General features: G+C 40.7%; 1 protein-coding gene across 1 annotated transcript in view; it reads right to left on the bottom strand.

The window, feature by feature from the left end:
• Positions 1 to 338: 338 nt before the first annotated feature.
• The window catches only part of PLBD1 (phospholipase B domain containing 1), a 36,473-nt gene continuing 15,125 nt past the window's right edge, over positions 339 to 21,686 (bottom strand). Inside the window, exons 3-11 of the mRNA XM_062568635.1 lie at positions 20,942 to 21,025; positions 18,861 to 18,999; positions 13,566 to 13,730; positions 12,264 to 12,408; positions 5,921 to 6,121; positions 5,672 to 5,812; positions 3,519 to 3,704; positions 2,259 to 2,365; positions 339 to 593 (exon numbers count right to left, since the gene is read on the bottom strand). Of these exons, the coding sequence (XP_062424619.1) occupies positions 426 to 593; positions 2,259 to 2,365; positions 3,519 to 3,704; positions 5,672 to 5,812; positions 5,921 to 6,121; positions 12,264 to 12,408; positions 13,566 to 13,730; positions 18,861 to 18,999; positions 20,942 to 21,025 (1,336 nt within the window). The 3' untranslated portion in view covers positions 339 to 425. The remainder of the gene's footprint in view (positions 594 to 2,258; positions 2,366 to 3,518; positions 3,705 to 5,671; positions 5,813 to 5,920; positions 6,122 to 12,263; positions 12,409 to 13,565; positions 13,731 to 18,860; positions 19,000 to 20,941; positions 21,026 to 21,686) is intronic.

Here is a 21,686-nt window from a genome sequence, read left to right on the forward strand (position 1 = left end):
TGCAGAGAAAAAGCCACCAGGGCTCCAAACATGGCCCAGCCCATCCCAGAAGGCAGGTCCTATGTTGCTACTATAAATCACTTTGTTAAATCACAGCAGTTCGCCCACGCTTTGAGCCATCAGCAACTGTGATGATGGCTCAGATAGATAACCAAAAGGCAGTGCCATGCCTGTAGACCTCCACATGACCTTCCCATCAATCCTGATCAGAGAAATGGCCACCCAAATAAATACCTCAGAAGACCTGGGTCAGCACATACATTGGGCTGGACAGAGATGGCCGATCTCAGAACACCACGCCTAGCAGGCAGGACAGGGAAAGGCAGGTGAGGCCTGGGTATGTGGACAGCCTGGTAGATTTATTATACAAGGAAATAAAAATTTCTGTGGAAAAAAAAATCCATTTTGGAATATCAATGCTGATTTTACAGGATTGGCCTCATAGTGACAAAATGAAAGTTGTATGATTCTGGCAGGCCCTGGTGTCGTGTGTGGTTAAACCTTCTCCAAGTGAATACAGGGAGCCCACCCTGTACTGGGGGGCCGTTGATTGCAGTAGCTGTGAAAGCTGAAGCCAGTCGGAAATCTGACACCTGTAATAAAGGACAATAAAAGGTAAGAGTCAGGGTAAAATGGCTGCGTGGTGTTTGACATGCACCTATCACAGAGAGCAGCAACAGCTCGGGGAGATTTGTTAACAATAAAAAATGAGCAAGGGGAAGTGAATGCTGGTCAGGGAACATTCCTGCCCAGCACAGAAGCATCTTCATCCACAAAATACCCAGCACTGAAGGGCCAGAGAGCAGTAGCAAAGTGCAAGTCTGTGCAGCACCTGGCTGTTGCACTACTAAAGCTGGAGAAAGGCCACATGTCTGCCCTCAGGACAATCCTCCTTGTGTTTGGGTCTCCCCATAAGAGCTGGAGCTGCAGCAGGCAGCCTGGAGGGTCTGGCCTAAGCACTGCTGTGTGTTGAGTGCTTGGGTCGTCCCCTTGGAAACTGGCAGGGTAATTCAGAAAAGGATGAAGGAAGCAGTTACCATTGCCATCCAGCCCCTGACCTGCTTCTTCATTGTCTCCCAAGAGGCCCCCATCCTGCTCCATTTTCACAAACTCAGAGATGGTCTTTAGTGTTTACAACAGATTTGGCATTAGTGACTGACTTTTGCCTCTTCTCTGGGCTCACTCCATTTCCCTCACCAATCCCTGTTAGTCCCCAGTTCTCCCCCAGCCCAGACCAACCCTTTTCCCTTGCCTAACCATGCTATTGAAAGCACCACACCAGAGCATTCTGTCCGCCTCCCTTTCTGAACACCTCTACAGAGCAATTTTCTGGAATTATCAGGCAATAACCAGCCCTGGGAGCTCCTGCAGGCCACCACAGCTATCTGGCAAGGCAGGCAGGCAAGCTGACCTGGGCTTGTGCAAGTTGAAGAGATGCTCGGCACCGTCAATGTCAAAACAGACTCCACAGAGCCCATTCTGGCAATCAAACAATCTAAAAAAGCAGTAGGCTGGTCCCAGTGGGATAAAATGTTATGTTAATTACCAGCTCACCCAGTCCAGACAGCAACTCACTTAAATATTGTCCTCACAGTGAAAATTCCACGCAAGCTGCCTAAAAAGCTGTCTTTCTCCAAGACAGTGGATCTAAGCATTTTTCCCATAACCTGCAAAAAAGCAATGTGACCTTTGCCAGCCTTTACTCAAAGTAGTTTTACAGAGAGGCAAGGCCAGGAGCATGGTGACTCACTAGAGAACTAGGTTTTTGTAAAGGCAAAGCTAAAGAGAGAAAGAAGACATCTTCCTGCAGGCTTCAGGGAGGCACCCACACGGTCCCCATGAACAAAACCTAGGTCTGTGCAGCAATCACTCTTCCTATGAGTGAAGATTCATTCCAATCTCCTCTTGGGCTCCCTCAAGCTGCAAAGCTTTGGATTTTAACTCCTAAATGCCAGGAGTTCCCCCATGGACATCATGCTTCTGCACTTCTCATGTACTCCTCCCCCAACTCCATCTTTCTGCCACCTATCACTCTGTGAGGCCTAGCTTTGGAGACAGAAGATGGGACTCGCTACAGAGAGCGCCATCCTGTGAGCTGCCCAAACACCCAGTTCAAAGAGAGAACACACACAGGAGCCTCATGGTCCTGCCATGCCCACCCTAGTGCAGGGAGATGTGTTTTAAGTCTGATTGGAGCATAAACAGGCTACAGCAAACATTCAGCACTGCAGCAGACACTGCATTCAAGGGTACTTTACCTTGGAGTCATAGCAGCCTGCTGGCACTGGAAAAGAAGGATTCAAGTCTTCCCGGCAGCAAATGGTGTTGCAAGGATTGTGTTCAGCATAAGGATCACGCCGGTAGTCTGGGGAGAAACGTGAGGAGGGAAGAAAAGAACAAATCAGACCCTTCACACAAAGCCTCTACTGATGGAGCAAAGTCCCTAAGCCACTAGAAAGTTGTGTAGTACCTAACAGATAAATCAGTCTATCACTCTCACACTCCTCCTCAGGTACCACCTGGAAGTCCATGTTTGAGACAGGATACTAAGCAGACAAGCTTCCAGTGCAAGTCCATACAGCTGCTCTTACATCCCAGGGGTACCACTGCCAATCTACAACCATCTACGACTCCACACAACTAAAGCTTGCAGAAACTTTGTAAAGAAAGAAAAGCAATCGATGGGGGAAAAAGGGGGTGGGGGGAGTAGTAAGGAAAAGCGGAAAAGTGCAGTAGTGAGAGCTTTCGTTTTCCCATTCAGGACTAAAACAAGTGGCAAAAAGCAAAAGCTTCAAACACCCACTGCAGCAGCAGAAAGCTAGAATGGGAAGACAGACAAGCCTCAACATCTATGAGCCTGCTGCTATTCACAGCTCAAACAGCAGCACCCACTCTGAAAGAGGCATCCCAAACCCAGCTATCAGCACACTCTCTGTAACTGAGAAAAAAAATAAAGCATCTAAAGTTATCTGTACTTAGAGATGGACTTGGCCAGAAGTTTAATTATCTGCTTTTAATTCAGCCCAGGAGAACCCTGTCAGGAGAAAAGTAGAACACAGCATTATCTACCCAAAGGTCATTCTGCTTGAGCAGAGTAAAAGAGACCAAATTGATCTGTAGTTTTCACACAAAATTTTCTGGCCTGGCCTAGTCTGACTGACGATTAGGATTTACAGCTTTGAAAGACACTGTACAGACTGCAGTCATACTGAGGAACAGCAGTCCTCAGAAAGTCTCCTGGAGTGTTAGGAGCTCTCTGGAAAGGTCAGACAGCAGGCCTGAGAGACCCTGAAACTGGGGGGTCTGGAAGGAACCCTGGGACTCTGTAAGGAATGCCAGTCTTGTTTCTGTTAGAGTAATTTTTAGCTTTGTCTCCTACCTCACCAGTAAGCTTGCATTGTCCCTTTGCTCTGTGTGCACATGGGTAATGTAGCTCTGCTCTATATGACTTATGACTAAATCCAAGAAATAAATATAACACCGCTTTATTAAGATCAGCTCCACAGTACGTTTCTTACTGTTGTATCTCATGATGTACTTCATGCTTTCCAAGTTGGTCACCTTGCCCTGGTCTCGCCGGAAGATTTTTGCTCTTGGTGCAAGCTCATAAGAGAAGTCCATGCCATACTTCTCAACATATGCTGCATACCCACTGAGATTGTAAATCTTTTCATGGAAGGGGATATTGTATGAAGGCCAGTAACCTGGCAGAGAAAAAAAAAACAACAAATTAACAAAACAAACAAACGAAAAATTTCCATGCTGCATTGCCTTAACAGGATGTCTACGAATAACACATCAAGCTGGTCTGAATGTAGGAAAATTTCACAGCAGTCACTAGAAGGACTACAGTTGAGTCCCAGTACAGTATCACTGGAGACTGTACCTAGGTTATTAACCCCCAGGCTCCCACCCTGAGGACTCATCCCGCCAGGCAGCTGAGATCAGACTTGCAGGAGTCCAATGTGAACACAGAGAACAGCCCCAGTTATCCTGCAGACATCAAGCTCCTCTGAGGCTGAGCAGGGAAAGATCATTTCTCTCCACCAAATATTCTGTAAGTGCATTGCAAAGGCCTGAACTCCCTCCCTCCTTTCCCCTTCTCAGCTTATCAGAGTAAGGCACACTGCTGAGATGCCAGGGACAACCAGCAGATACAGCAGTGATGAAGGCAGAGCGGAATTTTAAAAATAAAACACCTAAGCAAACATGTATTTGTGCCATACTGAGGGCCCCAAAACAACAGTTAGAAAAAAGAGACCTCAGAAAAAAGAAAACTGGAATTAAATAGATATACAGCAACTGCAGAGCTAAGAGGGATGAACAGGAAGCAGGCAAGCAAACACAAACACTCAGGCTGCTGAGTAGTAGTCGCTGGAAAGCTGTGGTTGTACACTGTGCAATGGGGAGAGAAGGTGGATAGCTGCACATTTGCCACTATCCTGCAGTTTTGGTACCTCTGAAGAAAGGGTTACGAGCCTAAACTTGAAGGAGAGCTTTAGAGCAAGCTATGTGTCCAAGCTCAGAGGTTGGGCTTAGCCCTATGGGAGATCTGTGGGAACCCTCTAAATCTGGTCTGTGTGTCAGGCTCATTAACACAGGTGCAGTGCAGACAGGACATAGCTAGCTGTATCACTTCAAATACCAGAGCTAAAGATGCTCCCATTAGCTTGGTTGTCTGCACCACAACACAGCACAGGGGTGCCCAAGGCATTGCATGATCACAAACAGAAAAATAAGGTGCAACTTCCTGGTTTAATATCGTCAATGGATTAAGAAGCCAGAGAAGTATAAGAGAAAACAAATTTTTGCAAACAACTGATGAGATACATCTCACAAAACCCTATTTACATTGTGTTAATGCCTAAAATAAGCTGGATGTTTCCAAGAAACCAGAGACAAGGAAAAATTCCAAAGAGAAAAAACTCCAGCTGTTAAGGTAAAGGCATTTCCAGTAATTTTGAAGAAAGGCAATTATCAGATCACCTTCTCAGCATGTGATTAGAGAAGGGGGAGCAAAAAGCATCAGACACCCAAGATTGTGGAAACAGCTTAGGCTTTTGGATGAAAATATGGAATGTCTGGAGAATGCCTGTGAATGCAACCTGACAGTGGGCATTTTAATTCACTAGATTCTTGTTTGTTTTCCATCAATTTGTTACTAGCCTTACTGTGGGATTAAGGAATCTTTGGAACAGCAAATGTTTACCAGATAACACAGCTCCATAAAAGTTCAGCAAAGGAGGTGAATTTAATGGCAAACTTCTTTAAAAGCAGGCAGAGTGACCTACTCACAAAACACTACAAATAGCCCACAGCATTGCAGTTATTCAGCACTGCTTTAGAAGAGACTTCACCTCCCTTCCCCACGAGTCCCTAAGACAGGGCAAAATGATATCAGAGAAAAGCAAGAACAGAAAGAAATAAGGTGAAGTCAATCCTTCCCTTGCAGAATTCCAAGAAACACAGATGCTCACCACACTTCTACCACACCCAGTAGGAGAAATGAATGCAAAGTTATTGACTTGGCAACAGAGATATGCTCACACAAAGCTTTCTAACTCAAAATCTTAGTGCCCAAAAAACTTTTTCAGTTATGAAGCAAAGTTCTCTATCAGCTGGCACAAACATCTGGCTTTCCCAAGCCATCAGCTACTGTAAGAGCTACTACCTTTCCGGAGAACACTTGTTTGATCAGAATATTCCACAAGAGTTGGGATTTGTTCAACAATGTACAATGCACCTTCATCAAGACTCTTCTGTAGCTTGACCTTCTTCAGGTCCAGCACCATGTACTGGTTGTTGTAGGTCCCTGGGGGAGGAGTGAATAAAGTTACAAGTCTTTCCTGAGGAAGGCAAAGGTACAAGGAGGAGAGGAAACATATCCTTTCTTCTACGATTCACAAAAGAGCATACTTACCAGAGTTGCACTTTGAGAAAATTTCTGCCCAAGCTTTCCCGCTGTCTGCCATCATGTTAGCAATACGAACCCTCTGCCAAGCAAACAGGGATTCAGGCACCACTTGCTTAAGTAGGGTTTGGTTGAACACACTGTTGGTAGTCTGCAACATTATCAAGCCACTGCCTAGTATGTAAAAGTCATCCAGGGACACCAAAAAGCCTTAAACAACAATACAAAAGTTTGTTATCACTGTGATATACTCATAGAAAAAAACAGAGACCCAAGCTACAAATGGATCATACTGTGTGTGTGTGTGTGTGTTTGTGTATAAAATCAAGCCATACAAATATTAAAAGATGAGATGGCAGCTTCTGCAAGTGGGTTAAGCCTCCCTATAAGGGCACATCTTCTCGCTTATCATACGTTTGACATACCACCTACATCTTCTGTCTACAGCATTTGCTTCAGGTTTATGTCCCATACTTTCCCTCTTGCAATTTTCCCCTTCTTACGTGAATCAATAGTTCTATTCCTACCCTGGGGATTACAGAATCTAAAAGCTTGGTGAGTATATGTTTGTAACACAGAGGTTTGTTTAAAAATATGACAAAGAAAAATGAAATGAACAAATCCCACAAACAGATTTTTATCAACATGTTTCAGTTTGGGATTTTTATTTAGGGTGGGTGGGAGGAAGCAGCAGGTATTTATTTAAATTAATTCCTTCTGGACTAAACTAGCCAAGTAGAAAATCTTCCTTCCAGTCTATTCTTGACAGCAGGATTCCTTTCCAGGTTACATGCTAACAGAAACACTAGGTTCATTTGCAGATCCTACGCCAGGAGATGGCATATAGAGCTGCAAAGGTCAGTTATAATACCATGGATAGCATGGCGACTGGTCACTACCTGCAAAGCAGAAATACTCTGACTTCTAGATTCCCCAGACAGCATAGGGCTGGCAGTTGCCAGGTTGGGGAAGAAAAGGTTCAGATTAATTGAGCTCCTGATGGGGATGTCATCCAGAAGCTAGACTCTTACCAAAGAGCTTTTACTGACATCAAAAAGTACATAACATGCTAAAATCTTCATTTCTAAACAGCATTCCTTTAAGGACAAAGCTTTAAGCTACTCAACTCAAGCAATAATTTAGTGTAATTGTTGTGCTCCTCTATAAAATCTTCTACAGCAAGCCTCATTACTGCACTTTGCAAACAAACTTAAGCCAGTGACCTATGAGAATCAGAGAGAAAATTGAGCTCTGCCTCCTATTCCTGGACTTTCATGAAAAGGCTGACCTCCTTCAGGCAGAAGAGGCCTGTAGTGTTTGAGTGCTCCATCACAGCAGATTTCTTCCATGTCTCAAATCAGAACAGATCCATGAGAAACTATTTTATGGTCACCTAATCTCTGAAAACACTTCAGCATAGAACATGCAGAGTGGTTGCCAGCCCATGGTCTTGGAGACAGACAGAAAAAAAGTAACAGTAAATAAAGCATATCAAAAGCAGAGTACTCTCTCAAATAGGTAAGGACAAGAAATGAAACACATGAAATGAAACCAGGCTGTTGCCAGTTTATCTTACATAAGGACATGCGATATTCCACCAATAAGCTGCAGCCTAACAAGTTGAGTGCTTACACAGAGACCAGAAGTAAAATCATTTAATAACTAATCTGAATTAAACACCAGTTCCCATGCGGGTGCCAATGCCAAGTGGTCTACTTCAAAATAAACAAGGTAGGTTTTTTTTTTTTTTTCCCTTTTTAAATCAACTTAAGCTGAGTTAAAACAGAAAAATTCAACCGAAAGTAAGTGTCAACACAAAGAATGATGCTGAATTAACTGAAGTTTGAACTCTGTAATTCAAATAAATTGCAAAGTTCAGCTAAACCAAGAACAAGAGGATTTCTTTCTAGGCCTTAGTCCTGCTGTACTTTTACAATACAATGTGCCCTCCAGTATACACCGCTGCTAGCCCAATTACCCAGAGACAATATATGCCATTATGACTTAGGACACAGCCACCCCTAATACAAAGGAAAATTGAACATATATCACAGGTTTACCCAGGGGAAAAGAATTCCTAACAATAAAACCCAGGTGAAGCCTAGAGACAGCAAAGTATTTGATGTCCTCGCATTTTGTTCTTGTCTTTTTAACTATTCATGAGAATTTGCTGTTACTGAAATTGCCTTTCATATCAACTGTTATCCCTTTGTATAGGTCAATTATTTACCTCTTTGCTGTAAACCAATCTCCATTCTTATCAGCAATTCACAATCAATTTTTTTTCTACAAACCTGACTGTTCCTATATAGAAACAAACACAAGCATTTCTGATTGCATCTTCTGGGTCTGAGCCATTCAGGTTCAATTTCCAAACACCACTGGAAAACTGTGAATTTTCCAGAGCCTGGATCTTCATTCATCATGACACTATTAATCCACCAAGCAAAGCAAAATCCTCTTCAAAATCTGAGCCACAACTTTTTCCAGGGAGCCAGCACACTGGACAGCATGTGAGGGGTGACATGCTCCTGATACCTATTGTTACTAAAAGAAGTGGCTGCTGCTTTCTGAACCAGACAGCATTTGTTTTTCTCGTATTTTGACAGGTCACTCTGCTCATTCAAGTACAGAAAGGGACAGTATCATAGCCTACAAGTCACAGAGGCATGAGACACATAGCCACCACCTCACAGGGATGGCAGTAGTTCCTGGCTGAGATGCTCAACACTCTGCACTACAAACAGCCCAGGACGACAGGAAGGGAGGCATTTCTTTGAATTAGCTTTCTTAAACCCATCAGCAGTCACTTCTCATGTCAAGACTGAACTCCTGCCAGCTGCCTTCCCTCTGCTTGTATACTAGGCACTAACCGATAGCACATCCCATACTGGAGATGAGAGCCCAGGGAAATAACGTACATTAGATACTCCTCTCTGCTTGTTCCCAAATTTTAGACAGAAGTTTGAGGGAGCAAGGAAGCAAAAGTCTGGCAAAAGCCCATGAGCCAGCTGAAAGCAGAGGAGAATCTGCCAGTCTCCTGAACTGCCCTGACAGTGTGGCAGGGTAGAGCAGTGACCACACAGCAGGGCCATTTCTTCGCCCTCTCTGCTCTTTTTGCCATGTATGTCCTGCAGAATCACAGCATCCAACTGGTCCCTGCCACTGCATTTTTTTTAATCCCTCCAAACAAGCATAGATTCAGCAAACATCTGTAAGCAACAGCCACATGGCCTGTACAATTTCTCTCTGTTGCATATATCACAGTTGCACCAACCACAGTATTAAGTACTTGTGCCCAACACTTGAATGAGAGATTAAAATCAGCGGTGCCCTAGCATTCAACTCAGGCATTCTTCCTTCCCATTTTCACAGAGCTACTCTGCATTCAGCTTTCATAGTTGATTTCAATGGCAGAAAAGGCCAAGATCAGCAGCAGAGTTCAAGTGAGGATTAAGATTAGCATGGAAATAAGCAGCAAGTGACTAAATCATTCTGCAAGAGCTGAGATTACTATTCTCATTCATCTCCATTTGTCTGTGCTTCCATAGTGCTACTGTTGCTCTAAAACCAAGAAAGCAGCAGGGAAGCTAACACGGCAACACTGACATTGGAGTATGCTAGCAGAAACCTGGGGAACTGCTGGGGAAGCAGGATTGGAGCCTGCAATTCCTGCCTGTCCTCCTACCTGCCCACTCAATCTCAGCAGATGTAAGGAAGCGCAAGTCCCTCTAGCTGTACTGTAATGTGTGTGCTGACATGCATTGTTGTTAGTCTTAGATCACCTAAACAGAGTCATAGCAAATACTAATTTTGGTAGTATATGAGCTCATCTTTTGAAATTCAGTAAATAAGCAAACAATCTGGACAATTTGACTGTCTGACTCCAGGAAAAATCAAGAGGATGACACACTCCTCCCCAAAGGCAAACATCTCCTTGAAGCTTTTCAAGCTTTTCTATTGCAACTTTGGACAGCAGAAGAGTTTTGCTTTATATCCATGCTATTGGATGACAGAACTCTATTAATTACTCATTTGAATATCACTGACAGCTTAGAGGAATACTTGCCTCTTCTAATGCTCTTCGTTTCTGACCAGAAATCAATACTTCTATGCCCATTAAGACCATTTAGGTTATTATTCAGGGACATTTACTAGCTAGGACTTTCTTTCTAGTTCTTACTATCTATCAAGATTGAGAGTAAGACTGAGAGCTCACATACAGGGAGAAATTACAGTTGACAAGTTGAGCCATGAAGAGGACTTGTGGGTTCCATGGTCAGATGTTGTGAAAATATAAGGCTTCATCTCAACACAGTATGAAGCAGAAGAATTTGCCAGTTCCCTCCTTCCTGTATAATGTCACTAGATCATCACCAGGCCAGTGCTTTAGAGCTTGTTCATCTTTTGGAGAACTGCAAGTTTGTGTACTATGTCCACAGCAAATGTAGTCTGCTGTACCCCAGTGATCATGCTTGTCTAGCGCTTGTGGTATATGGAGCCAGTAAGTGCACTTTGCATACCACCGGTCTCTCAAATTTCACTGCGGCCATGGAAACTACGTTTTGTTACACAGTTCTTACCAAACTTTGCTGGTAGAAGTAAAGTTACTCCATCTTTGCAGAGTCTACCTGGCACAAGCAACCTTTAAAATAAGCCATCTCTTAAAAGTTCTCTGCAGGTCCCAACAGTCTTAGGAAGTACGCTGGATTTTGTATGTTAGAGAACAAGCCCTGACTACTTCAGCATGTTAGTAGACAATTTTCTGATACCCTCCCTTGAAACGTCCTTGATCAACCTGGTCAAAAAAGAAGACCTGTATTTCATTCTATGTGAAGAACCCATAAAAGGAGCAAAACAACTTAAAGACATCAGCATTTACACCCACTAAAAAGCTCTGCATGGGCAATCCTGATCCCTAGTTTTAATCTGCAGCATGATACAAAATACAACATTTGGGAAACATAGCCACATTCTCCTAAAGAAGAGTATTATGTTCAATAGTATTTTTTCTAGGAGATACCAGACCCAGAATAAATTTCTATCAGTGACAGACAGCTCAGACAGAAGCCTTGGCATTCTACCAGGTAACACAGGTTTGTCAAAATTCCTTGCAACAAGCTAGAGGAACTCCTCTAGTGGAATTAGAGATAACAGTCTCTCGAAAGGCTGTACACTTACAGGCATTGACCAAAATACCTCTGCACCTTCATCAAAGCAAAAATCCCAGTTTCAGAAAAAGTTGCATTCTTGAGAGTCACTGAGAAGGATCAGAATCCTACAGAAAAATATTTGCTTTCAACCTGCAATGAACGCAGCTGCTTTTCAAAAATGCTCTTTAGTCACAGTTTCAGGAGTCCCTGCCATGACAGACCTTTGCCTTTGTAGTAAGGGAACCACAGCAGTTAATCAAAGCACATTTTTCAATCAACAACTAATGCAAAATTTTATCAGTCTCCCCTATGGCATATACTTCACTTTAAAGAATTTTAAAATTTGACTGACTGAGCATTTTGGAGTTTGAAATTTGACCTTCAAAATTGTGCAGTGCTAACACACTCAGACATTCTTAGATTTTGCTTTAGTTTTTCCACATTCATAGTTCACTGTTCTACCCTAGTCTTTTTTTTTTCTTTTTTTTAATTCAATAATCCATATTTTACCACTAAAAAATTAAATGCTGGCAATTGCTAACATTCTTCCCAAGAAACTTGAGAATACTATATGCTGCCAAATCTTTCCACGGAAGATTATAAATAGTCTGGCTGGCTATATTACTAACATATGAACTGAGGATAAAAAGAATACTCCCCTCGGCTACACTCTACAGAGAAGCTGGGGGAGAGGGGGAAATCAGCAGAAGGTTTGCTAACCCAACAACAAAGAAATCTTTACAATTTCAAATGGCCAGTGTAGCATACTCTCTAACAATCACATTACAGCATGACTCATGCCACAATGGTAAACAGAAGTGTTCAAAACTGAGTTATTATCATTAAACATGCCAATGCTATAGGCCAGGTGAGGGGAAGTTCAACAGTTCATATGACTGCGGACAACAAAAGCAGAATTCAGAGCAGCATGGCTGTGCCAGGGATAGTAGAATATTTAACTAGCGCTATTCAGAGAACTACAGGCTATTAATCAACAACAAAACAACAACAACATATTCAAGTGAGAAAATCAAAGACGACATTTTCCCCTCTCAGTGTCTGAAAAAAAAAGAATTAAGGTAGGCTGAACTCAGTGCTTCTTTTGGTACCACTGTTTTTACAGGCAAGACATCTGAAAGCCAGTAAAAAAGCCCATTCCATCTTGGATGTTCTAAATTTGGGGGGGTTTTTCACCTTACCTGGGTAACTGCTGAATGAGACACGGCTGGTTTTAGTGTCTGGATCAACTATATTGAAGTTCCAATGTTTATATATTCTCAGTGTGGCTGCATACGTAAACCAGCTGGAATGGGCAAAATAGATGTTCTCGTATCCAGGTAGAACCTGGAAAATGGAAGCAGAACAATGAACAATTTTGAGGCCCTACCATGCACTGCATGTTTCATACTTCAGAGAAACTGGGAAAATAACCTGTTGTAAGTAGCTTGATTAATTGCTTTGTTCAAGAATGAGCAGATTCTTATGTTTTTAATTGTGTACTTATCAGCGAATTTCTGAAACCTCTAGGAATAATTCTTGCCAATATGCTATTTCAAATAATCAGTTGTTATTTTTCAAAATGAAACAGCTTAGGGGTTTTTTTGGATACCTGCATCACATGGTAGGTTTTGTATCCCTGTTTTCCTCTTGAATATTTCTATTTACATATTCAACTCAGCTCTCCACAATCTCCAACATAAACTTAGAACATGCTGTTTCTGTGAAAGTTCCTCTGGATGGGTTTAAAGTACAGAAGCAAAGATAAACAAATCCATTTTGAAAAGTAAATTCACATTGACAGGATATCTTTTCCACAGCATTTCTCTGGTTCTAAAATTTGTTGTTGACTTAAAAGTCTGTTGCTGTAAGTAAATGTTTAAATTTTGTCTAGTTAAAGCAAATATTGCTGCTCTGGGATACATGAGGTCTTCATATTCTAATTATTGATAATTTCAACCCTGAAAAAAAAAATGAGTCATGGCCATGATGTATCAGATGCTTAAATATTATCTGAAAAGTGTTCGTTTCTGTCATTGCGATTGGAAAGCTGTTTCAAAGTGCCACTACTAACAGCTAGAAACCTTCTGATCGCCAGACTGTATTCATAACTTAGCTGCTAACACCCATTTCTTCTTGTGCCAGCGCTGCCCTTTAGTTTAAGAAATCCTCCTCCTTCCTGCCCTGCTTATTTCCCTAATTTATTTGTAGGCATTCATGCTATCCTTTCAATCAGCTCAGCAAAACATATCACTCTTCTGCTCTCCATCTCTCTCCATTCCCTAATGATTCCAGCAGTTTCTCAATGACAATTTGTTTTTCTTGAACACAAAGCGAGCAAAATTTGACTCAATATCCTAGAGAGGCATAAACGACATGCACGAAGGGCCTTGATTGTCTGTGCCCTTTATGCACAGGCAAAAAAACAGTTAATACAACAGAAACATAGACTCATTATATTATAAATCAATATACTCACTGGAAATGACATCTTTGGTACTCACCTTGATGAGAGCAGAGCAGTGACCCATATCCCACTGATACTTCCCATGGCCTCCTGGCTCAACATTGCACTGTCCGCTCCGTGCAGAATACTCAAACAATGCAGGAATGAGGTCCAGCAGGTCACCAACTGCGTTTAGAAAATGGACATCAAAGATGCTCAGTGGCTGGGGAAAGAAAAAAAGAGAGACCACAGAAACACTTTCAGACAGAGAAGCATCAATACAATCTTAGCTGTTAGAATTTGTTTTTCTTTCACTCTCAGACAACTTCTTCTGTTTTCTCTTTTATGTAAATATCACAAGGCCCAGATGCTAAAACTCAGTGTGGAACTGGCACTCAGATTACCTTTAAGGGTCTGGCCTTTGTTCCAGTGTAGTGACATTATCAGTACCAATGGTTTTGAGGAAAAAAGGAGAAGCTGACAGCAAGTTGTAAGACCTTTTTGTACCTTTGCAAACAGCGTACAAATTCGTCTGCTGCTACTGTTAAACTAGGTTGGAACAAAAAGATATATCTTTATCTAAATGCCTTTGGAAAGCCTTACTTTAAAAAACACTCAGGTGAGCTCTCAAATTTTTATGAAGATTATGACTAAAATATCCTCAGGGATGAGCAGAAGGAAACAAAAGAGGGAAGTGAGATATATTAGTCATACTAAACAAGTATGGAAACTAGCAGAACAGAGGAAGTCAGTCAAAAGGCACTCAACTAAGAGTTTTCAAAATCCCATTCTGGTTGGAGCTAGCCAGGGTTATCTGTCACACAGCTCACAGTGCAACATGTTCTTCAGAAGCTTCTCTTACCTCCTGTTCAAAAACAAATAATAAACATTGGTCTAACCTCATCTGTTAAGAGAATATTCTGAATCTTTCCTGTTTGTTCTTGCACCATGCCTTTTGTTAAAGTGAAGTTTAAGGAAAAAAGACAGAACATAGATCACTACAGGCATATGATTAGTATTTTCAGAATGGGACATAAATCATACAGCATAGGAATACACTTCTTGCAGTATAAATCACTTCTTAAATCATAAAGCTGACTTATCTTGGAAGAAAGGAGTTAAGTGAGATGGAAGAGATGAAAGGTGACAAATCCAGAGAACATCTACTTTTTATTCAGAAGGCTGAATTCTGCATTATCCATCTGCTGTTCTGGCAGACAGAATAACCAGTAAGAAAAAAATAATGTAAACTAGTGCATATATCCCAGGGGAAGGAATTAAACCTTCACATAATATTCACCAACACAAACGAGAGAAATAAATCACTCTCACAACCAAGATCATATACAGCATAAGGCCCTAACAGCAGCTATAGTTTAAAGAAGAAATGCAAAGCAAACTTTGACATATGTTACATTGCTTTAGCTCATCACATTTTTGCTAAAAGAACATTCAGAGTGCAGCAGAGGCCACAGCAAATGAAAAATCAAGAGATGTACCTTTGGATAATCTTAAGTAACTAAGTGGTATGAAACATTTATTACAATGTCCTGACAATTGTTATCTCATGGGAATCCACATAGAGAGGCTTGCCAAGTTTTCAGCACTATTTTTCCCCATGTGTGATCCAGCTGCATTTAAACGATTGCAAGCCAAACACACAATGGCAAGAAGCTGTTTCCCAACATCCAATTTACACAAACATAACTGCAAACAAAAATTCAGGCAGAAAAGTGACCAGTAAACAGTACCATTAGCAGAGGAGTAGGCAAGACTGCATATGAGATCGCTCAGCTAACCTCAAGGAATTTTAATTCTGCTTGCCCTCTTATTAGCTATTACTCCATATTCTCCTCCATAATACCTGTCTTCACTACAATATCTACACATCTGTCTTCACTACAATATCTACACATAGCCACACTGGCCCTGCTACAGCATCATTTGGAATTACCTGTATATGTTTAAAAAACATTTCATATTTATGCATTATCTTATGGTCTCTGAGAGGCAAAAATGCTGTAAGTACTATGGAGCCCATTCAAGCTAGAAGGAACACGATAAATAAAGAAGTTATCAGAACTATAAGCACAGAAAGTTGGCCAGAGGGTGGGAAGAAAAGCCCTCTTGAACAAAGCAGCAAAAATTACATATATTCAAAGTATTCCACTGGGTGAGATAAGCTTGTCAGCTCTCAAAACTTGCTAAAATACCAGCAAAATAAAAAAGGAACTAAGTTGTTAAGCACCCTTTAGAATTATTTTTTTATTTGCTTTTTCGGGAAATGTTGCTCCAATTTATTTCAAAGAACTCATTCAAGAACTCACTGCTTTGCTTCGCTAGGATAAACCTGATTTTACACTTAAGGCTGTCTCATGCTAAGTTACATCAAAGAAGTCCAACGAGCACAGTGCACTTCTTGGAGTCCCAATAAAGCAATGCGTTCAAACAAAAGCTTTGTGTCTGTAATACAGGCCAAATCTGGGAATCTCAGAGAAGCCTCAGGCATTTCCCACAAGACTGAGAGTTTCAGCTTAAAAATAGCTGTTACTGAGTTTCTGAATATACAAAGAAGCCTCTTCTAGGAGTTGTTAAACAGGATCCATAATAGGGCATATTATGATCTTTTCTAATCACCTTCTCCCATATCAATGACAGAAAAACTCCTTGTATGCATGGTTTACATCCTGAAGAATGGCATAAGCTAAGCTGACAAACAGTGAGGCAGCGTAGCCAGGACAACAGAAAAAACGTCTTTCGCTAGAATACGTGGCACCTTCTCTAGAGTAGCCCCCTCCGACTAGCAAACATCAAAGTGAGCCTTCTTTTCCTGTTGAAAGTTTACTGTCTGCTGTAAGGACAAATAAAATTAGAAAATTTAAAAGCTAATAGAACCAACCTTAGAGGCTGGTCTACATGGGATAATACAATAGACAACCTATTCCATAATGATTGTTTTCTAGTAACTTCCCCTTGTGGAGTATTCTCAATACAAAATAAGGAAGTACAAATTGAGGGCTGTCCCAGAATCTTCGTACTGTTTAAAACTCTTACACCTCCTTTTCAAGAGTAATTTCCCTGTGTAGACAAGCCCAAGATTAATCACAGGAAGAGCATTAGGCAGATGAAAAGGCCTAATGTTCTCTGAGTGCCCCTCCTTCAGAAATTGTCTTGACAAAAGGGTTGGGTTTGTTTACTTTATATTAAAATGTTGCTAAACCAGATGGAATAATTCCACTCTTTAGCATGAAAATGTATTCAGATTGTGTCACAGTTAGAATACTATTCACTAACATCCTACCTACATGTGTTTTTATTGTCTGTATAAGGTCAGAGAGGTAATCTTCATGCTCTTTATATTCTGAAGGAGATACAAACAGCAGTAAATACGTACACAAATAGCATGCTGTGGCCTACTCCCCTGGAAGTATTTGAAAAGTAGAATGGTATCAAACTAAGGGAACCATGTATACACTTACAAAGCTGTCAAGTACCATTTTGATGCCAAGGAAATCCTAAATCTAGGTGCACAGCAGCTGTCCAAACTGTACTCAAGACACTAATGTTAACTTACTGGCTCTGGCAAACAAAGCAAACAGCAGCACCACCTTGAGTGCCAAACACACAGATGGGGAAGATTTTTTTCCTTTGAATAAAAGGATACAGACCCAATATAGGCAATACTGCCCAAACCCAAAATTTTCAATAGAAAGGAGCAGAAAGAAATCCCACCATTTGCTCCAGGCATATTTGAGAACGTAAATATATATCACTGCATATAATTCAAGAATAAAGGATACAGTTATTTCAGCCTGTACTACATGTTTGAATGCATCAAATGCACCATTTTTACACAAGCATGCTGATGGCACACAAAATGTCCAGACTGAAAGACAGTCAGAATGACTTAGTCACTTCAAAGTTCAATGCTTTCTGACACCAGATACAGTTAGACAAATGATTATCATAGAACAGACACTATAGATAGGACACGTCTACTCTTAGGCTATAGCTCAAACAAAAACTAGCATTTTGTGCCCTATCTAGAAGATTCTAAATTAGCCCCCCAAAAATGATGACCTTCACAGGGCTCTTCAGACACAGGTGTTATGGAAAGAAATTTGAGTTCTTTTCTGGGAAAATTTCTCATTTCTTACTATCTTCCCTACAATTCAGGCCAATCAGGAAAGATCTCTTCATTATTGTGAACAGACACCATCCTTTTCCTGTTAGTTCAAGCTAGTTCCCGTTCCTGAAAGCCCCAGAAGAAGTTCTACACATGAAAGAGCTGTGTATTTTAGTAAAATTCAGTTGTTTATAATTCAGCACCCCCAACTTCTCTACAGCCATGATATGGTTAAGTCAAGACAAAAAGGTCAACTGCACTTGCTCGAATCATCAATTTCACACTGAGAAACCTATCAGACATATTGCAATAGCACTATAAAATTACCATACCTGCAGCAGAGTTAATGAAGCTCTGCTATTGCTCAAAAGTTGATGATCTGGAACAGAGTAATTACAATTTCCAGTATGAACTAAAAAAAAAAAAAAAAAAAAAAAAAAAAAACACTCCATTTGGCCTGCCACAGCACTAACCATACATTTTGTTATTGGAGACTTAAAGAACAAACAGAAAAGGAGAAGACACTGAGCAACGAAAAGCATACTCCAACATCTAAAGGCTTTTAGGGTTGGAAATATTATGCTTGGAAATAAAAACAAAAGCTCTAGCTCCCAACTTGCTGATTCGTATTACAGCTACTTTTTATACACAGAAGGTAATTTGCTCAAAAACAATTTTAAAGTGATGACAGCAGGCACCTTAGCAGGTGTCTGTACTTCCAGCATTTGCACTTAGAAACAAAAAAAATAAATAAATAAAATAAAAAAAAGCCAATCTCATCAGCATGTAAGAGCCCCAGATTCCAAAAATCCAGTTCAGAGGAAGACTTCTGTCACATCACTGCATAGAATCGGTAAGGTTGGAAGGGACCTCTGGAGATCATCTAGTCCAACCTCCTTGCTCAAGTAGGGTCACCTAGAGCATGTTAGACAGGGTTGCATCCAGGCAGGCCTTGAAGATCTCCAGAGAAGGAGACTCCACAGCCTCTCTGGGCAACCTGTTCCAGTGCTACCATTACATTCCAGCATTACTGCTATGTAACTGCAGATCAGTTACATTATCCACACTGAACAGCCACTGGAATTTTTGTAGAGTGGCATGCAAAAAGAATACTTGCCACAGATTATCTTCCTTCTTTTATTAATAGCAGATTTCCTTCTACTCTACTGACATCTACTTCCTTTGACATCCCATCCCAAACTACTAAAAAAGATGCATCAATCTTACTGTTTGTTTGTGTAGTTTAGCCCACTCGAGGGCTCCCATGTACAGACCATCCAACTGTGCAATAATATAGCCAGCATGCCTCCAAAAGGGGTCATCTTTATTATTTCTGATTTGTTGTCTTGTCCATTGATCTTGTTTCCTGCAGAGGAACAAACAGGTTGGGGTTTTCTTGTTTTTGTTTTAGAGTATAATTGGTAATGCAGGGAGAGACAAACATAGGCCTGAATTATGACCCAGGTGATCCAACCTTCTTAGTGTTTTGAAGGAAATCCAATCTGGAGATCCTGTAGATATGAAGGTTATATCCTCTAGCTGTAAATGTCCATATCCATGCATGTACTCAAAGTAGTACACTTCTTCTGGCACACACCACTTTTAGCATAGAGATGGATGCCACCTCTACGAGGGACTTGCCTATGTCAGATCCAACCTCCCCTTACAGTCAGTAAAGGGAAACAGCATTCAATAGGTCAGATGAACCACTCACTTTAATTGCCTACTTTAGGATAAAACTTACTGACCTTTAAAGTGCCTATATCCCTCTCCTGGGTATAAGTGCATTGAAAGCTTTCTGCTGTTGGTGTTCAAACACTGTCCAACAGCCATTGCTATCTTCCTCTGAGGAAAAGTGGAAGGCCAAACAAAATCATTCCATGGGCCAAATCCAGTCAATAGGCTACCAGTCAAATATCCCATGTTTATGGCATGAGGCAACACAAGCAGAACAAACCCTAGAGCAAGAACAGTCAACATTATGAGGATCTCCAAGAATTGCCTCTTTGGCTGGTGGTCAAGGGGCCATAAAAGAACCACAGTTGTTAGAATAAGTCAGGACCAGATTCTGGCTTCCAGTTCTGTATCTATCCAGCATTGCTTATGACAGCAAAAAAGAGTGAAAGAATATGGCAAGGAAGCAAACTCTTCCAGCAAATAGCAGTGTATGAGTCACAAAGTCAGCCAGATTTTGCTTTCTCAAAGTCACAAGAGGTAAGAAGCATGTCAGAAGAAACAGACATATGTCACAGCATTCAAGGCTGCAGGCTTTCAGTATGAGGCAGTATATAACAAGACTTCTATAAAATAAAGCAATGCTGCAGAAGTCTAGGATACAGGCAAACAGGAAAATGATAACAATGCCATCTAGTATTGCTCCTGTCATCCCATCAACACATCTCTGGGGATACAGTTGCTACATCAAATAATTCTGGAACAGAACATATGCCTAGACATGTGACTACTTCATTTTTCTCACAAGGAGAGCAGTAAGACTGAAGGATAGAAGGACAGATAGTGTGCACCAAGGTGTTGGGTTTTTTTTTTTTCACTCAAATAAGCTACCAACAATAGACTTCATAACTCTGTTGTTGCTGCATACATTATCAGATATATAACCCCATATGAGAAGCACAAAATGAGGGGAAAATAGAAAAAAAATAATCTACAGATGCAACCAAAGTTTCACAGAAGTGTTTGGAATGGAAGAAAACTTAAGTCTAAGGAGATTTTTAAAAGGTGGTAATCATAGCTACATCTCTCAGTACCTGGCATGGTTCGTTTCCCACTTGTCATTTCCCATCAGTGTAACTGTATTATTTGAGCAGAATTACTTCTGATTTATACAGCTGAAGAGAAAAGGGAATCAGGCTTTTGGATTAGCACAAAATTTATTTCAGTGGTATAACAAACAAAATGCTAACCTAACAGTGCAATGAAAGGACGCACAGTGCTAAAAAGGTTAAGGTGCCAAGAGATGATACTGTTCAGTATAACATTCAAAATACCAGCTCTTCCGAAAAGGCTGCTGATTAAAATAAGCTTCAGAATTCATTGGCCTTATCCCATCATAATGATAGTTTTAAACACTTTCTTCAACGAATTCAAAGCAGAATTAAAGATTCTGCTTTTCTTTATGCATATTTAGAATTTTTTTTATACTAACGGCATGCAATCAGATGGAAAGTAAGCAAATATTTTCTACAGCCCATAAAGAAGATTTAAAAAAAAAAAAAGAAAAGAAAAAATCTGTCATTCTCCGTCCCCAAAATTTTGAGTAATTTATTTTCTAATAACTTAATACATACGCCATAAAACTCTGAACTCCGCTTCGAATGGTGGGATTCTTAATTAATTGGGGATACATATTTGCAGCATGGTCGTACATATGCCTGAAAGAACAAGAGCAGCAAAAATTACTGTTTTGCATCTATCTTCCCTTTCCTTTCCCTTACAGCCCCACTGGTCAACAAGCATTGACATATGAGCAGTACAGTCCACAAAGTCATCTTTTCCTAACCAGAGGAATACATTTACATCTTTAATGCACAACAAACAGCAAAGGTAACAAATGGTTGAAATTAAACTTAAAATAAAAGGCCTTGCTATGTGCTCAATACCTGCTCAAACTGCTGTACAATGGAAAAAGATGCAAGAATAAGACTAAACTCACATAACTAAAATTTGTAGTAAAACTTCAAGTTTAGGGAATGTTTGTAGGCCAGCAGCATTTGGAATTCCTAGCATGCTAATGTAAAGCACAAAAGAAATGGTTTAGTGGGAGATCTGTTCCATTTGGAACCAAGAAAGCATTCAGGTGAAAGGTATACAATTAGCTGATTCAATAGTGAGAGAGAAATCCAGTTTTATATCTAAGCTTTACTTACCATTAACCAAGTATTCTCTCCTTACCCATTAAACTAAGTATCTATGTTTTAAAGTGTATATTTAGAAATGAAGAGTTGATTCTGCTTGTTCCCTCAGAATACAGATTGATGTCAGCTGTAACTTGAATCAGCATTGTGGAGAACAAAAATACAAAATTATTTGAAT

The sequence above is a fragment of the Rhea pennata genome, chromosome 1 (genome assembly GCF_028389875.1).
Source record: "Rhea pennata isolate bPtePen1 chromosome 1, bPtePen1.pri, whole genome shotgun sequence".
In the NCBI taxonomy this organism is placed as follows: Eukaryota; Metazoa; Chordata; class Aves; order Rheiformes; family Rheidae; genus Rhea; species Rhea pennata.